The sequence below is a fragment of the Seriola lalandi genome, unplaced genomic scaffold (assembly GCF_002814215.2).
Source record: "Seriola lalandi dorsalis isolate HSWRI2012SDOR001 ecotype SW California unplaced genomic scaffold, Sedor1 jcf7180002054029, whole genome shotgun sequence".
NCBI lineage: Eukaryota > Metazoa > Chordata > Actinopteri > Carangiformes > Carangidae > Seriola > Seriola lalandi.
The window spans coordinates 45920-67500 of record NW_019524582.1 but is presented as its reverse complement, the minus strand read 5'-3'; the positions used below and the strand labels follow the sequence as shown (position 1 = coordinate 67500).

General features: G+C 39.5%; 1 protein-coding gene across 2 annotated transcripts in view; it reads left to right on the top strand.

The window, feature by feature from the left end:
• The window catches only part of shank3a (SH3 and multiple ankyrin repeat domains 3a), a 170001-nt gene that overhangs the window by 111850 nt on the left and 36570 nt on the right, over window positions 1–21581 (top strand). For both annotated transcript variants that reach the window (XM_087173063.1, XM_023402819.2), the window contains exon 14: window positions 13667–13780. In XM_087173063.1, coding sequence (XP_087029189.1) covers window positions 13667–13780 — 114 coding nt within the window. The remainder of the gene's footprint in view (window positions 1–13666; window positions 13781–21581) is intronic.

Sequence of the window (21581 nt, the reverse complement as noted above, 5' to 3'; positions counted from 1 at the left end):
TTCGTGGCATGTAAAGATTTATGCAGATTTGGTATTTTTTGATAATTTATTTGGCAGTTAACGATCTACAATAGCATCTATTTGTGTTCCACTCATTTATTTGCACTTCATTAACACAGTGTGAGACCTCACTTACATCACGTACACAACCTTTGAACTGTGTCAATGTATTTAATGCATTTAAATTAACTGTGCCTTGTGACAGCACTTAGAAGCATAGCTATCACATAATTTTGATGTATGTCAGTATCTGAAGAGAACCCCTGCTGACTTCTCAAGGAGAGCTCTTTGGCATGTGAAAACCAGATTGCCACTGGGGAGGATACTGTAACACATATGATGTCTTTAAAGTCATAATATGTAACTTTATGTAATGACTAGACCTATATTATATTTATTTTTGAGTGGTGTACCTACATTTGTCCAAATTTTTTCACCAATTTTAAAACCTGCAAAATCTGTGATTTAAATCAAGGTAATGGTCCATTTCATTAGGTCACCTGTCAATGGCGTACATGAGTCAGTGGTGTGGTTGCCTGCCAGAGGCCAGTCAAAACTGACTTCATCCAGTTTATGCCACATTTTTAAAATACACTTTTTACACCTTCGTCGTTTTCAACTGTGAATTTTAAACGGATGAAGAATTTTAGTCATCGTCTGGATCTGCAGTTATCAAAGAAAAAAGCCAAGCAAATGTTAAGCGGCTCGGCTTCCAGCCCCTCAGATGCCAATGGTGGTGAAGACTACTCCTCCCATGATCCCACGCTACTTCAAAACGACACCAAACTGTGTCTGTTGTTATTGTTTTGATTAAGAGACCCCTAGCAGTAGAAGTTACACACTGTGCATTTAATATGTTTTTAACAATGGCATTATTAAGTGACTAAAATGTTTGATATAGTTTTTTAAACTAAGAACTTTGACCAATTAACCGAGCGGGACAGAATCCATATAAGATAAAGATGCACAAAGTATTTTATGCCAAGGAAAAGTAAATATAATAGGTAGCCATTACAAAATACAAGTACAGTATTTTGTCAGATAATCACTTTCTCAGGTGTCAAGAGAGTAATTTGAAAAATATATTAATTTCCAAACTATGTTTTTCACCATCAAGTGAGATAATAAAAGATGAAGTAGAACCTGAGAGAACAAAGAGTCATACAGTTCCTATGATTACTTACGTTTTTACTCTGGGACTGGATAGCACAGACTCCAGAGAAAGTTAAATATATATATAAATATATATTCCCCCTTTTTTTCCTGAGGTTAAAAAGCTGCATGCTGTGTTCCTAAAAGAATCTTTCTTAAGGCTAAAACGATGATGGAAACTTTTTACACATGTTTGTACTTTTGTGAGCTATTTCCCAATAGCATTCTTACTTAATTTGCTCCGAGAAATCATCACTGATTACAGGAGCTTTCCACCAGCCAGCTACACCCCATAAGGCAAATATTAAACTCTTCTTAGGTATGAACCATAGACGTGAGAACTATAGCTTCAACAGAGGTGAATGAAAATGCAGTATACTTCAAAATCACACACTAAAAAACACATCTGATGATAGTATGTTCTCATGCACCTCGCCAGCCCACACGAGGAAAGCCTGAGAAACCGGAAAGATATTTATTAGCATAAATTAGTGTGTATGGGGTATTTGAGGTGAGGACTTTAGAGTGTGTGTCCCATGTTACCCTGGAGAAATTAATGTTATCACAGTATGGACCTCAGGCTAGTCAGTTGTTTATTGGCATTGGGTTTGACTTTTTGGTGATTCATAATGTTCCAAGCTCTGTTTGTGTGTGTGTGTGTGTGTGTGTGTGTCTGTGTCTTTCTGTGTCTGTCTGTGTGTGTCTATCTGTGTGTGTTCATGCTTTGTTACCTCTTTTCTTGTATAAACGCTGACCTTGTCGGGAGCAGTAGTCGTCATGGGGACCAAAGCCTGATCCCAATTGGTCAAAACATCATTTGTTAGGTCCTGGTTAAGGTTAGGGTTACGCATGAATTGGTTATGGTTTTGGTCACGGTTTCAGTTAGGTTGTCCACAATGAATGGAAGTCACTGCAATGTCCTAGTAAGGATAGCTACGCAAACATGTGTGTGTGTGTGTGTGTGTGTGTGTGTGTGTCTCTCTATTATTGATACTGGCCAGGGTCACAAGCCTAAGGCAAGGACATTGATGCCACAGCTAACCTTCTAGCTGTCCAATCAGAGTAGCAGCGGGGTGTAAAGTCCCACCCACACACCTACCTGCTCCCTGCTGACCACACCACCTGTCCTCCTATTACACTCTCATCCACTTTGTTGTTTTTCTTTTTTTTTGTATTCCAAACATGCCCATATGGTGCAGGATTATCCAACACAACCCTCTCATTCAAATTAAAACCCATGGTTGCCTAACATACATCTAATTTACTGAGATGTAGCATCACAAAAAATGCTAATTAGAAACAGAGCAGAAACAGCAGTTGCAGAGTTAATCAGTATATGAATAAACATGAACAGAAACACCGCTGCATAAACAGGAGCCATTCACTGGCGCAGATACATATTCAACAGAAAGACCGATATGCTTTTGACTAACAATCACTCTATCATGTACAATGCGACGCACACTGTTTGAGGTGGACACGACGAGGACAGGGCTGAGCTGACTGAATGACTCCAGATGGTTTTTAGCAACAGGCGTCTTCTGTCCTGCACAGTGACAACCTACTTTGCAGTCGTGGGTGTGATAATGCGCATGTAAAGGTCATGTCCTTATCTGGTGGTGTCAGGAGGAGTAGCTTTTAACAAGTTTTGAAAAACCTTGTGTCTTGACCTCACCCAAATGCATGTGGAAATGAAAACAATGAAACAAGAATGGGTCTCCTTTGACATTATCTTTGTAATTAATGTCCTTCAATTCCATAACATCTCACGAATGCAGCCATGTGCAATTTCAGTCAGAAGGTGTTTTTGTCACTTAATAATATGTAGTGGAGACTTGGGCGTTGAGCATGGGCTCCGGTCAGCTCATTACAGCGTGTTCATTTGTCATGGCATAAACATCATCATTTATGTGACGGCCTGACTGGTCAATCAAACGATTAGGTGTGTGATTAACGATGCAACAAAAAACTATCTATCACTGATCTATTAACAATCAGCAGACAATCAATGGTTGGTCTACAGCTAATCAATCACGGGTATACGCTGATGGAGGACTCCGTTATTTTTATGCCGGCAACAGCCAGGGCCGGAGATATTATGTTTTCAGGCTGTCCTGTATATCCGTCCATACGTCTGTATGTCCATATGTCAACCTATCCGTGTCATTCTCATGAACGCGATATCTCAGTAACGCCTCAAGGGAATTTCTTCAGATTTGGCACAAACGTCCATTTGAACTCAAGAATGAAGTGATTAGATTTTGGCCGGCAAAAGTCAAAGTTCAAGGTCACGATGAGTTCACGTTATTGCGAATGCAATATAACTGAACACCCAGAGGAAATTTTATTACATCTGGCACAAACCTTCATTTGAATTCAGTGATGAACCAATTAGAATTTGCTGGTCAAAGGTCAAAGGTCACTCTGACCTCACAAAACACAATTTTGGCCATAATTCACCAATTGATATGCTAATTCTATTTTATTTAATTTTTTTTGCTCCTTAGTCATCATTGTGTCAGGTGAAAACATCGGGATGTGATTTTGTCATATCAGTGTATATCCATTTCCTTGTGTGTTCGTGTGCGCTCATGAGTACATATTAATGATAATTCACCATTACATTTAATATATTTTGCTCCTGTTTCTGTGCCATCAGAGCCAGGCTTTTATATGATACTGCCCTGGAGTAAGAAAAAAAAAAAAGGAAGCAAAGACAGAGGGTAACTATTAGGTAGCCTGTTCTATTTTTGTCTCCACCTGAGGGTCGATACAGAAGGAGAGAAAGAATGAGAGATGGAATAAAAAGCAAGTGAGAATGCAAGAAGAGGAATGTCATGTAGCTCCCCTCCAGCCTGGGAGGGAGGGAGAAGAGAAGAGAAGAGTAGAGGAGAGGGATCCCTCTGAGTCAGCCTTGGAGTTTTCCTCCCCTCCTCCTCCCACTATAATTTACAACACTCCCGCCCTCCTTGCATATCCTTTTTTTTTTTTTGCTGTAGCCTTGTTCCTCTGCCACACTCCTTCTTTTGACTCAACTGTCATTCACAAAAAAACAGTTTCTCTTTGTTTCAATTTTTTTTTTTTTTCTTTAAACTTGTCAAGTCTTTTATTTCTTTCAGGCTCTCTCTCTCTGTCCCCTATGACTCTCTCTCCCTCTGTTGAAGGATGATGAGCCAGAGACTGCGCCACTCCCTCGTCCTCTTCTAAGTAAAAGAAGGCCTGTGAGGCTGAACACACAGCAAACCACAGCACATATTTGCGTCAGAGCAGTGTGACTATCCCTCTTCCTTCTTGTATATTGGCTCTATACCTCATTCAGTCTTGTATCTACTCTTGGGTCCACTCGCCCTTTTCCACATCACCTTAATTGCCAGCCACCTCTACTTCTCCTATTCCATGTCCACCTCCATCCTTTTCATTAAATTCCATTTTGTTACCCATTCATCTTTTTTTTTTTAACTGCTTTTTTAACCTATATGCTACTCCAGCTATACAGTATGGCTCCACATGTCCTCTGTTCTCCCTCCAGAGAATTTGCATATATTCTCTCAATCATAGATTACAACTGATAATGACCAACCCTGCTGCACAGCTGTGCATAGTCACCCCCCTTCCTCTTCCTTGCTGTGTTTGTTGTGTGGGTGTACCGTAGGTGTGTGTTAGCATGTCTCTGGTTGTGTCACCCTTGTTTCATAAAGATGCAACTCCCTCTCTCTCTCTCTATTACACTGAATTGAACCAAGGTTTAATAAAGAGTGCAGGGATCCAAATCTAATAACAGCTCCACTCTGGTTATTGGAATGCTCTCCACACTCACCTTCACGCACTTTGTTGCACGCACACGCACTTACACGCACTTACACTCACACGGCTATGTGAGCTGAGCTATATACTAACTCTTTATTCAGAAAAAGCCTTACTCAGCAAGTCCCTCTTTCTCATTGCATTTCACTTACTGTACACAGCACGCAAACACACACAAGAGTGCCAGACACTGGTCAGGACCACAGGTGGGGTCACACTGATGTATTCATATTTTCATAATTATTTCATTATTAAAGATACCCTAAATACTCCTAAGATTTCAACATCTTTATCTCCTTCAATTTTAAGCCAAATTTTTTCAACCGTTCACATGCTTTCACCTCTCAGTACTAGAAAATGTTTGTCACTTATGCTAGGAAACTGAGAAGCAGAGCACTAGGCATGAAGTGATTAGCAAGGAACAATAACAGAATGGATGAAAAATTTAAATAGCCTGAGTTTCAGCAAACACCTCCTGCTTACAACTATTTAAATGTGTGCGTGAATGGATGCTATCAAGAGTAGAGCAAGCTACCAGGAATATATACGTTGATTGCTGCCATCTCTTCACTCTCTCTGACAGTTTCCCTTTGCTATAATGTCTGCATTATACTACAGTCCATCACTTTAGATGTCATTCTTTTGTATATAAAACTGCAACAATTTATGTGTGCATGTAGAACACAGTTAAACACTGGAGATGAAAAAATGATAAGGGAAGTGACAGATTTTTTGTAAAGCTGCAGTAAGAATTGTATGCAGCACCTAGAGAGACAAAGTGAAGAGGCAGATTATCTGAACATAATGTTCAATGAAGCAGCACACCTCCTTTCACTCAGCAGTTAAGATTTAAATAGACGCACAGTGTAATTAATCATCCACTCAGGATATTATTTACTAATAGTGACATTGATAGGGAGAAATTCTTATCATCGGTGATTCCCTCACAGACATCAGAGGTGCACAGTTTACCTTTGTTTCAGGAACAGAAAATCCTGAAAGATAAACACCAAATTGAACCAACTGTACAACTGATTAATACATTTTCAAAGGCTTCAGGATTTCATCTTAGAACATGAAGAAAATAAGCAATATTTCAGTGGAAAATATTGAGGTATTGATGTAGCTCTAGATATGTTATCTAGGCAACAACTTAAATATCCCCCTAGACTTTAAAAGACAAAATATTGTGAATATGTGGCTTCAATGTGACCTCTATATGTTTTCCATATGTGTGCATATGTATGTTAAGAGTTCTTCTGACCGAGGCTGAGGGACTCTCACGACTTGTTTATCCTGCTCCATCAATGTTTGTCTCAGATTCAACAGTTGAGAAAATGAACAATATACTCACAAATTTTGTTTAAAAATAGACACCACTAACTTAAAAAAAGAAATACTCTCAGGGTCCACAAAAGAAGGTTGAATTATCAAACTTTACTGATTTAAATTACACTTTTTAAGTAAAATGGATTAGGGAATGTCTTAAAGCCCCAGATTGTATTTGATAATTTATTCTGAACAATATTTTTAGTAAATTGCATGGTCTTTATCTTATACTTAATTGTAATTTTAACATTTCCAAATTGCCTATAGAATTATCTTAATTTTATCAACAGGCTTGGAAACTATGTTATAAACAGAACTTATCCCCTCATAAAACAATCACTTTGAATAATCAAGCCATTACTGTTGGGAAAAAAAGTGTATTTAATCGTATGAATGTCCCATTTATGTAAAAGAACCCATCTTAAAGATAAATGGTATTGACATTATGAATAGTAAATGCAACACATACATACAACAGACATGTAATACCTTTTATGAAAGATGAGAGATTACTCCTACAAGAAAAGCTTTTTGGGGCAACACATAGGTGCAGATTGGCACAGAGCATGGCTATTACTGTATGAATTTTAAACTTTCTGAACATGTCCACAACAATGCTGAGCACACGTCCGTATTGTTTGTATATTTAAATGTTTTTCAGTAAAGAAAGAAAAAAAAATCTACAGCAAATCCAATGTGCAGAAATCCTAACATGGCATTTTATGGAAATCAAGCTGTATTTTGGTTTGGCAAGTCTTCCATGGCATCTTTGTTTGAATCAGTGTGAGTGCATCAGTGGCAGAACGCCATCGCCCTCTCTCAGCACAGCTGCATCCTTTATTGTCTGTTTCTGCAGGCAAACATAGGAGTCTTACACGCCCACTGTTGCCTGTGACAGATGCACTCAGTTGTCAGTTTATTAGGAACACCTAGCTAAAAATAACGCAATGATATTCTACCTGCGATAAGGGTTCAGTGTTCCCTTTTTGGTGAAATTTTGTTAAAGGGGTGTTGATTCCAATCTATGATCATTTTTGGAAGATGCAGTTAGTCGGTGGTGCCATTAAACTGCATTGCATTATGTTGACAGGTGTTTCTATTACTTCGTCCACCCCATTTAAAACACACGTCTTTGTGTATTGTAATACAGTTCAACAGCACCACAATCTGCAGCCTCCAAAATGACCATACAGTTGAACCAACACCTCATCAAAAACATTATGAAGGAAGGATTTATTAATACTGTTGTATTAGAGTACATTAGTTTTAGCTAGGTGTTCCTAATAAACTGAGTGTAGGTTTGTTTGTGTGCTTTGAATTCTACTCCTTTCCTCACCAGCTATCACTCATTCATTCATGAAAGTGTGTGTGTGTGTGTGTGTGTGTGTGTGTGTGTGTGTGTGTGTGTGTGTGTGTGTGTGTGTGTGTGAGATTGGTGGTGCACAGAGAAACAAAGACGATGAGAGGAGGAGAAAGAAAATGAATGACTCAGCTCAAAGCAATAGAGCGAAGCAAAGCAAGAATTAAAATGAGCTCAATCGGTCGTCACGTACACACACAGACAGACACACACACACTCAAGCAGGGATGCATTGAAGCTTGCAGACAGGGTGTGTGAAGAGTATAAATAGCTCTGCATCCTCACTGATGCTATTTTTAAACCTGGAGTCGTGACTGACTAAACCAAGGGCAAAACTCAGAGGTAATACACGCAGGCTCGCTCACACACACACACACACACACACACACCAGACATCAGACTTCTTGGACAGTCATGAATAACTAGGCGGTTGTCGAAACATAGCTTTTTCCCTGTGTCAGCTTGTGTCTGTCTTTAGCTGGCTCCCGTCTCTCTTTGTCATTGCTGAATGCAAGCCTCTTTCTGTGACACTCTTTTCCTTTTGTTTCATTCTCTCGGGCGCTCTATTATGCTATTCTCCTTTCTGGCCACATTTCATGCTTCGTTTGTATGTTATTTCTATATAAGCTTAGAATTTTCCAGTAATGGTCCGGTGAGATGATGTACAATCTACTGTGGGAACATGCTGTGAATTTTTATGAGGCCTTATAATAGAGTATGTTGGACAGAGTTGCAAAACAATGAAGGTCTTACTGCATGGCACACCTGAGAGGTTACAGTGTTTGATTGTCACTCACTGTGCAATGTTCAGTCCCACAGAAAGATAAAAATGTGTGTACTTGTGTGCACCGGTGTTGATAAATGTCAGTGAGTGTGTGTACAGTACTGAAACACTATTGACTCTTAATGTAATGTGGTTGCCAGTTTCTTAGGTTATACCCCGCCTTAATAGAGATGTGACATCATCACGTGACTACTGTGTGCAGTAGAAATCAGGCTGAGCAGACTGAGGGTCATCTCTCAATATGTGGACTTTGTTTTGATGCATGTGAAGTGCTGATTTCACAATGAATTCAAGTTTGTGTCATGATAAAATTTCCACAATTAGTTCAATAACTGTAAATGTAGGAATAAATGCTTTTTACTACATCGGTGCATAATATTTCATTTCTCATGCTGGGTCACTTCTGATGCGTTTGTCCAAATTCATACAAAACGGCCCCATATAGATACTGGACTGGACTTTGGGCTGATTAAAGATGGATGGTGAGGGATTCAAAATGTTGGTAATTGAATAAATTTGGTGTCTTGCCCAGCTGTATGTGCTGAGGTTGACAGATAAGTTAGTGTTGGCAGTGGACACAGGAACATCAAAACTGGACCATTGAGCAGAGTAAAAAAGTTGCTGATTCAGGTCCTTTTTGCATTTTGATGATTAAAGAATCAGAATTTGGCTCAAGGAGCATCTTAACACTGTTGATGACCAAGTTCAGCCCCTCATGGGTATAGTATATCCACACCACCAGTATGATGATGCACCACTTCACAAAGCTCATCTGATCATCACATGGTTTGAGGAACAGGACAGTGGCTTCTACAGAGCATCTTTGTGATGAACCAGACAGGTTTCTAACAAGACTGTGCAGCTGTTGATATTGCAGCAACTGTCTAATGCAGTCAACACCACATTGTACAATATCTCCATTCAATGCTTCCAGCAGTCATTCCCAGTTGTGGAGGTAACACAACATGCTACTACTGTAAATAGGCATACATGATAAACTGGATACTCAATGCGTAACCAAATGTGCAGTGATGTGTGTGTGTGTGTGTGTGTGTGTGTGTGTGTGTGTGTGTGTGTGTGTGTGTGTGTGTGTGTGTGTGTGTTCATGTGTGATTGTGCGTACGAATGCATGTCCCACTAGTTCACCTGCAGAGGTGATTATGAATCAGTGTGGCAGGTCTCTGCCTGTAGTGATGCAGTGGAGATAGGCCGACCTCTTATTGTTCAGTAGAAAGAAAAGCTGGTGTCCAGCTGAGGTGTTGATTGCCTTATGTAGTGAACTGCTGTTTAGTTAAGTCCCAGTAGACCTCCATGGAGAGTATAACAGAGAGGAAAACATGGGATTTATTGTTTTGCACTGAATCAACTCTTCTTAAAAACAGTCTCCATTGCTTTCATGAAGCTGAGTCCCACCTGCAGTAGCTTAGCATGTTTCTTTTCCAGACTGAGAGAAGCTCATATGTCTCTTCAGTATGATTATTTGTACAGGAGACCTCCATTAAAGAAATAACTGCATTCTTCACTTTGACCCAGGTCACCAGTTAGTGAGCTCATCTCCTATTTTCCAAAACTCAGATATGTAGTTCATTCAGTGTGAACATCAGGTACTTGCAATCCCGTTTTTTACTGCCCTTGCTTGTCCTTCTGAATCAAAACTCTTCTTCTTGTTTGTGACTTTGATTATAGATCACCCTCATCAAACTGTTGTTGGGCCATTAAATCATTTCCAGTGTCCACCTAGACAAAACAGCTACACGCAGTCTGTGGTCTCACCTGTCCTGACAGACTGTAATTTGGCTGTCAGAGACTGAGGATTGCTACCTGCAGCTTAGTCTTGAAGCACAGACAACCATACTGTATGTATGGTAGTCCTTGACAGTGTTTGGCTAGTGAATTTTTCACATGGCAGCAACAAAATTGAAAAATATCACCATCAGCAAAAGTTTTTATAAGAGCATCTGGAGAGCTAATCGTGTCTCCTTGGTTTATTGGACCTTTTCTATCTGCTTCTCCATGCAAAGTGATGAGTGATCTTTGTACCACTCAGCTGGAGATACTTTTATCGGAATGAGACCAAGCAGGGTGGATGTCTGAAGTCACCAGTGGTTTCAGACTTCCACCAAGTGAGTCTTAAAAACCACAGCCCTTCCACAGCAATTTCACCAAATTATAAAAAAGCTCAGGAGTATCTGCTTTGCAGTGTTTTTGCAAACTTGCACACTGTTTGTTTTGGGATTTGATCAGTTTAACAAAAGAACTCTTAACTCTGAGAAATTCGAAATGTCTGTTGTCACACAATCATACAAGCCCATCTCATTGTGTTAAAATGGTCCGATAAGGAGACTAATTGGATCAGTGATACAAAAGAGGAAATACATCATCTTTTTTTCCACTTAACTTGTTATGTAACAGTTGTGATGTTGTAGAGCGTGACTGTTTACAGGCCTTTTCCCATCACTATCTACAACTGTAGCTCTCCACATGGCAGCAGTCCTAAAGTGGTCTGATTGGACTAAAACATCAACATGGCACACATATTGTAAATCCTCCTGCACAGACATGCACTGTTTGAGTTCCTTCCTGCCACTTGGCTCCTGTGAGCCCACATCTGATTCATCACAGGGACAGTTGTCATGCCAACACAGTGCTGGCAAGCACCAAAACAGAGTAGCAGTGTAAGGTAGAGGCTACAAATGCAGCAGAGAACTCTCTATGGACATATTGTGCATGCCTCTTTGGTGTGTGGACATTTAATAGAGTAAATATGTATGTGGTTGTGTGTGTGTCTATGCCAGATATAAAGTAAAGCCAATAACTGAGAATTATAGCGTTTGATTTGTAGAAACAGATTAACTGTAAATACATAGTATCGCTTAACATTGTAATTTAGCCAAAAAAAAGAGTTACCCTAGCCATTTTCATTAAGGACTTCTTAGGAGTGTTGCAATACCAGTGAGATGTTGTTCACAGTGTGTGTGTGTGTGTGTGTGTGTGTGTGTGTGTGTGTGTGTGTGTGTGTGTGCACGTGCATGTTTCACCAAACTTTTTTCTGAATTTGCTGAGAAGCAATAAATTGGATTGATTTCAGTTTTCAGAGTGCCTGCAGTAGGTTTAAAGTTAACTGAAGAGGATGTTCGTATGTGCATTATGTATGTGTGTGTATATGTGGAATAACAACCTACAGCCAACATGATGAACAGGTGAATGCAGATATATTTTAGACTGAAAAAGAGGGGATTTTGCTCTGTCTTAGATACTCACTGGTCAATTCTGCCCATTTTGTCGTCCGATGGTGTCAGGGACAAGAAATGGATTAAAAGTGCGGGGGAAGAAGGGAGTGAGGGAAGTGAGAGAGGGCAACCTAGAAGCTCAACCAAAGGTCTCACCTTTTGTTTCATTTCTGTCAATGGGGGACAGAGAACACGGCTGGCACCTGTCCACTGCAGGGACACCATTACAGTATAGACAGATACACTACCAGAGACAAAGAGGGGCAATAGAGATGATGTCCGGGAAATCATTCAGAAACAGAGGAGAGAGAGAAGGAGAAAAGATGTGTATAGTAAAGAGAGGGTGGGAGAGAGAATAAAGAGACAGGGGGAGTCTGTTCTCAGGAGACAGGCAGGGTAAAGTTGTGTTAAGCTAAGATCACAGTGGAGGATCAGTCCATGTATCCTCTGTGTGCTGAGTGTCATGTATTTTACAGCAGGCAGTCGATAAACAGCCAGTCTCCCCTCTCAAACACAACTTCTCTCTTAGCTAGTGTGCTATATGTTCAGCCTGGCAGAGGCAAGCTGAATCAAGGTTTTAACAATATTTAATATGCTAACTTTTATTTTAAGCAATGATAGTAAATTGTCTTGCCTCAGCAGCAAGGAAGGGTGACAATTTGAAGCAATATCTTTATTTATTTAAACTTAAAATTCTTTCATTTTTATTCATGAAAACCTGTAAATGTTCTATTTAGGCTCAACATTTAAGCACTAATTATATAATACGGCAGGACAGGACACAACAGTCAGTTGGGACAAAATATAGAGAAGGCATATTTTGGGATAAATGCTTTAATGTTAATGTTTCTAACAGCGTCGATTTGAACATGAGTGATCACACAGTGTACTGAAAACATTGTACTGAAACACACTCACGCTCTGGCCTTTTTCTATATGTGTCTCTGAACAGGATGTGGATGGACTTGACTTTTAGGTGAAGTAGGATGTGGGCACAGTGCAGTAGTAAGTTCTCGAGAAAAATAATGCATGTGTTACAATATACAAGGAATCCTGTGAATAGATGAGTTTTTACTATCATGTCACTTAAGATGAAGTCCAGTTGGTTGCTTCTGGTAGTGCCTCAGGTTACATCACTGTGACATGTCCCCATTCCAGAGTAGAATATGGTTTGGAGGAAGTAGACTACATCATTTAGCAGGTTGTCTGCTGGCTGCAACATCATACTGCCGTATCCTAGCAACCAGTTTAGAAGAAGGGCTCTCTCAGGCAAAGCTTCAGTTCCAGCTGGTGATCTCTGAGGAGCGTGTGTGTGTGTGTGTGTGTGTGTGTGCGTGCGTGCGTGCGTGTGTGTGTGTGTGCACGCTGGGATAATGGATGAGTGTTGTAGATATGAGCATGCTGGCTCAGTCCTGCAGGGAAGATCAATATCAACTATACATTCATCTCTAATTACCACAGCGGAACTTGGAGGGAATCTCTCTCTTTTTCCTTCCCGCCCTCTTGCTATCTTTCACCATCTCTTCCACCTCTTCCTCTTCCTTTCTTTCATGATTTACCTCTGTCTTTCTCCCACTGCTACATTCACTTGAATTTTAAATCTCTGCCTGTGTCTCTCTGTATTTTTTAAATTTACAAATTGTTTATTGGTATGAAAGAATAAAACCTACGTTACCCAAGCGCCTCAGTACGGTACATTAGTTACAGACCAATATTTTCACATCAGTGTGCTTTATGCTTGTGTATTTGTAAAACTAAAATCTTTCTCTCTCCCTCTCTCTTATCCCACCTACCCTCTCTCTCTATGCACACTACACTATAATTTATGAGCCTAGAACATAAAAACCTAAATACCTAACTCTGCTATATGGTCCTTTGTCCTTTTTTGTCTCTTTTCCAAGACTCTACAGGCTCCACAACCTCCCAGTGATGACACCTAATTTTGTTTTATGACAACATTTGACTGATTCATCCCCCTCCCCTTTGTTTTTTTTCTTTCTCTGTCAGTGCTGAGTATAGGAGAAGGAGGTTTCTGGGAAGGTACCGTCAAAGGGAGGACAGGCTGGTTCCCAGCAGACTGTGTGGAAGAAGTTCAGATGAGGCAGTTTGACCCACGGCTAGGTAAGAAATCAACATGCACACACATACATGTACTGTACATGCTGTGAACTCATACTGTCATACTTGAACAAGTTTCGATCTTGCTGTAGAGTATTGCACTGGTGTGCATAGCTCTGTCCGTGGTGCTGAAAAGCAAAGTTCTGAGTCCTATAGCTTCTTCTTATGGTGTCAGAACATCTGCTTAAAGTATGTTATTAAACAAACAATATTTGTGACTTTTTATTTTATTTTAAACTCTCTTCGTCCTGATCACTCTGTTAATTTTGTAATTCATTTAATTATTTTTTTTTTAATTAACCACTTGTCTCAACCACAGAAATTCACTCGGTAAAATAGCTCTCCTGCAACCACCCCTGTCACAAACAAAATGAAATATTGATTTTGATAAAAAATTTTAATTAGGGATTTTAGTGATCAGCAAAATCTTGACAATGTGCAATGACTTTACTTGTGCAGCACCCAAGACTTTCCAATATAATCTGTAAATTTTGTCAACAAGGAACGAGCGTAATGTGCACACAGCTCACCCCTGATTGCACAGATGAGGTCTCATTGTTGAATAAACACAGTAAAAGACTGAATGAACCAAGTTGTTATTCTACTTTATGCAACCATTTTACCTCAGTGTTGAGAGTGAGTTTTGGCAGGGCTTTAAAAGCCCTGCCTGTTTATTCTCATCTAATATACAGGATGTCCTCCAGAAAAGATTGTTGGTTGTACAACATTATTATAGTTAATTTCTTTGAACTTTGTTTGGCCAGGCATTTATTGATTATTGATTGACCATGTGATTTATTTATTATTTGAGTTATGATTCAAAATGTTTACTTACTCTAATACTTAATTAACTTATTATGTTGTGATCCTACAAAAAATCCCCAAAAACATGAACACACACATTGCTTAAAGTTTCCCTGTGATACATTTACACCTGTTTTGATAAGAATAATAAGAAGTAGTGTAATAAGCCATTTGAAAATGAATAGGTTGCCTAGAAAAACATTGAGCACTTTCAATAATGCGCATGAGAGCCAACATACTGACAACAATCTGTTATCCTCAGAGTATTTATAGCTAGTCTTTCTTGCTTCATTCGTTGACATTTGCTTCCCATGCTGACTGCCAACTATCTTGAGTTTTTCACCACAGATTGTCAAGCTTTTAGGGCACTTAATTAGTGCCTAATTAAACGCAGGTGCATTGGAAAGGTCGAACAGTTTAGCTTTAGCTTTTTCAGGAAATGCATTTGAAAACCGCCAGTAAAATGTCATGTCAACATTTCATAATTCACACATTCCTTGCTCACAGTTGCTCAATTTGATAATTTAATTTTTAAATTTCTTATGTGATTGAAAACCTGTGGCACAATACAAGTTTGGGTGTGGAAAGCTCACACACACACACACACACACACACACACAGACACACTCACTCACACACACATACAAATTTACTACTCTTCATCAATTTGTTATTTCCCACAATATCTGTCAATAGCCACCTGAGAATGTGCCTGAACTTAAGTAGCTGAAGAAGGCAGGCGTGCTTGAGATTACAACGTATGGGCAGGATGATAGACCAGAGTAATGACCAAAAGCAACAAACCTCATTATACATGATTTTTGTTTTTATTTATATATTTTTTTTATTTTTCTATTTACTTATTTATTTTGTTGTATATGTTGTTTCTGCAATTGATTTCTTGACAAATTTAGTTTTTTTTTTAACCTTGAGTCAAAACCATCACGCTGGCAAAAATCACCCAAATTTCACATTAATTGCTGATGTTAAAAGTGAAAGCTGATCATTAGTTTGCCAGCAAACTAATCAATTGTTTTAAAATTATTCAAAGTGATCTCATCTGTCATTGGGTAGACACACAGAAACACACAGAAAATACATAACCAAGAATTAAAAGAAAATACATCCACCACATAACAATAAAAAAAACTCTAGGTCCGGTCTTGTAGTCACTACTAAAATGGTGGTGGTATTAACTCTGGGTATCTGCTTAAAAGTCAGCATTTTTTAAGGAACAATTTTGTGTGGATTATCCACCTTGTTACTCACTGTAAATATACACTGACTGTGATGAATCTTCCATCCATGTTACTGTGACAGATTTGTATGGAACCCTTTGTAAACAACTGGGAGTACATCAGATTAATGTGACCACATCCCCGTTTAGACTGTCATTTAATTAGCAGATGGCACATTTTGTTTGCTGTGGTCTCAGGGGTGACTACATGTGCAGCACTGACACTGGATTTAAAATGTGTGCAGCACCAAGAACAGCCATCATGGAAAACATCTGGTCATTGTGTGAAAACGTTCAGTGAGATGGCAAATGTTGCAGCAACTACATTTATTGGAAATGGGACAAGGACAAGTTTGTCATAAATATCTCCTTATTCCTTTCGTGTTTGCCATACATCTCCGGAGACCTATTTCTAGAGTAATTGGGGCATTTTTCCTTTTCAAAGGGTTGTTGAGGGATTGAGGTTACCTCAGAGTAGGTGTGAAGAGATGAGAAAGGCCAGAATCTCTAAATACCCCATTTAAATGCATTGTGAGAAAAAGATAGGGGAAGGTGGGAAAGAAAGGCCCAGATAGTGAGGGAGACAGATGGTGGAGCATACTCTAAAGGACAGCAAAGTGGAGATGGCAGAGCGTGTCTTTCAGAGAGGTAGAGAGAAAAAGAGCGGAAGAGTGAATGGGGGAGAGAGATGGGCCTGATATTGAGCCCCACTCACTCATAAATCCTGAAAAACTCAGAACCCTCATATATCTATTTCTCAGGAATAAGGAGTATCTTATGTCTCGTCTGTCCTTCCTCTCTGACACTGTGTATTGTTGCTCCACTTTGATGTGAAACAGGGATGCTTTAATCATCAGCGAACATTTATTGTTACTGTGAATAAAAAGGCTGATAGTTGACATCAAAAACACCATGCACATTTAAATATTCAGTGAGTCCTGGTCTTAGTTTTGCAGTTACAGTCTTTTTAATATCAAAATTCATGTTTTTTTCTCCTTCTTGGAAAACAATACAATAGTTTTGATGACTCCTTTTGAACTCTGGGACATAAACATAAAATAATTCAACCAGATGTGATTTGAGGCAGCGGGGTAACCCCATTATATAAAATAGTACTTGACAGTTAGCTCTTGGGTTGTCTCAGTTTGCAGAGAGATATTGAAGGAAGAGCTGTGTGTGTGTGTGTGGATGTTTACCTTTACAAAGAATGTGGCTGAGGTCTATTTTTCATTTCTCCCTCAACCTGCTCCTCTATATCTATCAACACAGAAGGGAGAGTAGTGTGTGTGGAGGCCAACAGTCCTCCACAGCTACATATTGTTTTCACTAAGCCACACCCACTTTTACCGATCCAATCAAATCAGAAGAAGTTGACTTTAATCCCTCTGGTTACATTTTACTCCACATCGTCATTTCATTGTGACTTCTGACTCAAACCTTACATCCATAAGAGCAACTGAATACAGCATAAAATGCTTACAGGTCAATTGTTTTAAAATGGTCAAAATCTATTACGTTTAGATAAAAGTGATTTGATTATAATTGTGTGTAGTGATCAAAATTTAAAATATATTATACAGCACAATATATTTGATATATCATTTGAAAACTTACTAATTTCTGAATCTAGTGAGGCATCCCAAAGCTAATCTCATCTTCATCCCTAGATTCATCAACAGTGATACAACAGCAAAACAACACAAGACGGCACGGAAACACACACACACACTGGGACACACTAAAACACACACAGAGTTGTTTATCTGAAGGCAACCACTGAGGCGTCACTGACAGTTAGGGCAATATGTCTCAGCCTAATGAAGCAGGAAAGACAGCCCTGTCAACAATTAAGTAACCTAAATACTACTGCTTGCTCTCTCTCTCTTTCTCTCTTGCTCTCTCACTAAGCCACTGTACATCACACATAAGTCATGACTCTGAAAGTGCTATCCCTCTTTATCTATCTCTGCCTCCATCTCTTTTCTCTCCTCTCTGCCAGGTTTGAAAGAGTAATGACGGAGAAGGGCAAAGACAAAAAAAAAAAAAAAGAAAAAATGGGTTGATGGAAAAAAGCTGTTTCAGTTTGGGAGAGCAAGAGGGGATGGGAGAAGGCAGCGAGCAAACAACAGAGACACAAAGAGGGAGAGAGAAAGAGAAAGGAAGCAGGTGACCATGTGAAAGAGGCACACTTTAAACCATCACTGACTCTCTTGGCTGTTATCTGTCACCACACTGCTCCTCTCTCTCTCTCAGCACGGCCAGAGCTTCCTGCAGCCACCAGTTCATCTTCAACCGGTGCTCGGGGGGACAGAGAGAGGGAGGAGAGTCAAAGGCAAAGCGTAGATGTCAAAGGGAGAAAAAAACAGGAAAAATGAGGGCGAAGCAAAAAGCAAAGACTATTGATTGAATTCATTAAGACCACAATGAGTGATGCAGTGGTGAAGCAACTTGTGTCGGGGAGGTGTGCGGTATTCCATGTGTTATTATAAATCATTGCACTGTTTAACGTTAAAAACACAGAGAGAAAAACACGACTAATACAAATATATGGCTGGACCCTGTCACAGGCTATTTGCATGACTCCTTTGGATTATGGGTAGCTTTCATTCGGAACAAAGTGGCTGCTGTTATACTTGTTTTATCCACATTCCTGTGGACAGTTTTCGGCACGATCTCTTCAAAGTCCTAATACTGACAACTACACAGTGTTTATGAGCCAAATTTCCTGTTGCTGAAGCCGATTCTGAAGTACAATTTCATCAGTTCATCTATACAAGGCATTTTGTAGAGTCAGTCATACGAGCTGATTGATATAATTTCAAAAGGTCGACTTTAATCTCGAAAGGCAAAATTAAAATAAAATTCTTCCTCTTCTGGCTCATTTTGACTTTATTCTCGACAATTCTACCTTTTCCTCAAAGTGCGTGATGACAAAAAAAAATCTCCCTCCTGATTTTTTTTTTTCTTATCTATGGCCTTAATACTCCTTTGTGGTGTGTGTGTGTGTGTGTGTGTGTATATATTTGTTTGTAGTGGACAGTTTCCATTTGATGCATTCATTTTTATATCTGGAGAAGTACAGTAGTTATTTCCTTGGACTAAACTATTCCTCGTCCACACAGTCTGCCATTACCAGCAGCCATCGTTCCTTCTGTTTATTTTTTTTCAGAAGCTGAGCATGCGATGTGTCCGTGGCAGGGCAAAAATGCAATGGCAAAATGTTTGCGTTCACAAAGCGTTGGTTAAGTGAACCACAACACGGATCATTTGAAGCAAACCAAACTGAGACCACCTCCTAAAGTCAGTCAGTCAGTCAGTCAGTCAGTCAGTCAGTCAGTCATGGACATTCATGATTACAGGACTGGCCTTGCTGTTGTGGTCTAGACAAAAAGAGAAAACTGCTCCCCATACCACTGAGAAAACAGTTGTTAATTCTAAAGAATACGCCATCCTGCTAACACCCCATTCCCTCTCTGTAGCACACACAGCACACATGCTTCTGGCCTGTATGTGGGGGTTAATGGTAGATGTTTACCCGTGGTAATGGAGGGGATAATGATGTGAGTATGAACCGCTCTTCCCTTTCTAACGATGCAACCAAATTGCCAGGGGCCACTCATTTTCTGCAGTGGTACTGTTAATCTACAATCTGTTGGGATCATACAGCACCCCAGCCGAAACACCCCCCCTAACCTGCTACCCCTTAAAAAGAAATTGTTATGCTATAGCCAGACAGACAGACAGACAGACAAATTCTGCCAAGTGTTATATGAAACGTTACATTTTTTATTTTAGCCTCTATTATCTTAGCCATAGTTTTTTTTGTGCCCTGCAGCCTCATATGTCCTTGAGGACCTCTACTCTCTCTCTCACACACACACACACACACACACATTCACAGCATAATAATGCACATTTTCCCTGTGATGGGATATGCAATGCTTGATTTCTCCATGGTTTGATATCTTAACAAGCATGCAAACTTTTATTTCTTTCTCTTTGTGCTCGTTCACCCCGTTCCCTTGCTCTCCTCACACCGCGGCACAGTTGAATGACTCACAGCCGCATGAATCAGCCCAGTCAAATCCAGCCTGAGCTATTTTTAGCCTGCCCATTAAGAAGTTTTGGAGTGTGTCTGCACTCCCCTAGAATGCTTAAACATCAGCGTTGCTGCGGCAGCTGAGACTGACACGGGCAGAGCAAGTTGGAGGGTAGGGTGGAGGAGAGAGGTAAGGAAGGATAGAGAGATGGTGCAATGGGTTGGTGAGGGATCATACAGGAAGTCGTCTGAACAAAATTGTGACGCTTATCAGCATAGTTTTTTTTGTGTTGGCTTTTTTGTAGTTTGGCTCTTACCCATTCATGTCTGAGGTGCAAGGTCAATAGTTTTGCTGCTACAATGATGGATTTCAGTCATTATCTGAGCCCATTCATTGGCAGTTGTAGACGTTTTTTGACACTATTTCACAATGAGCTGCACCATAATTCTTTTGAACATTTTTATGGACATTGTCACCTTAAAAGACGAATACCGCGGGCTATATTTTTATTGAGCAATTGCAAATGCGATTTAAGCCTACTGTATATCACCAAAATATTAGCATCAGTCAGAGATATTCTTGACATGGGCAGAGCATTGCTACATAGTATTACATTATATCACAAATACAGATGACAGTGTTGTAAAAGCTACATCCAGAGCAGCTTCCTAATTAGAAAACTATTCTGTTTAAGGCCGGGCAAAAAAAAAAAAGAAAAGCAAAACCCAATAGAGACAAGTGACACATGCAACAACATACAACATGACTGAGACATAAATACAAAGGCTTAATGAAATATTGATAGATTAACTCAATAATGAATGAGGCACGTCACTTGGGGGGGGGGGGGTTGTGTTCATGGCGCATCAGGACAAAGAAACGAATAAAAGACCAGGAGATTTTCTCAGAGTGGATGCAAGAAAGAGAAAAGAGTAATTATCAAATAATGCCTGTTGCCTAACAATGCCATGTTTATTGCAAATCATTATTTGATTTCTGCAGTGGTGGATGGTGTTTAAATGCAACGCTCAGCTATGAAAATGGCTAGTTAGAGCTTAAGGACATCAGCTGCTGATCAGCATGACGTCAAGTAAATTAAATTTTCTTTCCTTATGAAAGGCACCTTTTTTTGCTTTTGTCATCTCTGTTTCTTTATTTTAGTTTTTAAAGCAGTTACAATTTAAACAGGAACTGCTTAAATGCATTTTTAAAACTTTTTAACAATATTAAATGTATTTCTGGAAAACCCCTCACATCATTTGCAGATGTATAAGGCAAAATGTAGTGCATATATACATCCCATGACCTCATATAAGAGGGATTTGTTTTAATAATTATGGAGTAAGTTACAGATACATGTTAGTCTGCTAACAGAGTGTTTGCCAACTTGACAGCAACTTATTTCTCTCTTGTCCATCACCGTTTTTTCTTTCCACCATCCTTTTACCTTTCTTTCTCTCCTCTCTTGTTGTTACATCTCCCCCTTCTCCCACTTTTTTTTTTATTTTTTCAGTATGTCATTTTATCAGCCTTTCAAGGACAGGACCAATCTTCACCCTTCACACCTAGAATGTCACCAACATGATGAATATGAATGTTTTTGTGTGTTAGCAAGGCCAGTCACACTGAAGACATAGTGGTAACACCAGCTTCTTTCTTATCACACCTTTCCCCTTTCCTTGCTGCAGAGCAGGCTGAAAATCACTGTTATTTCTCTCTTTTA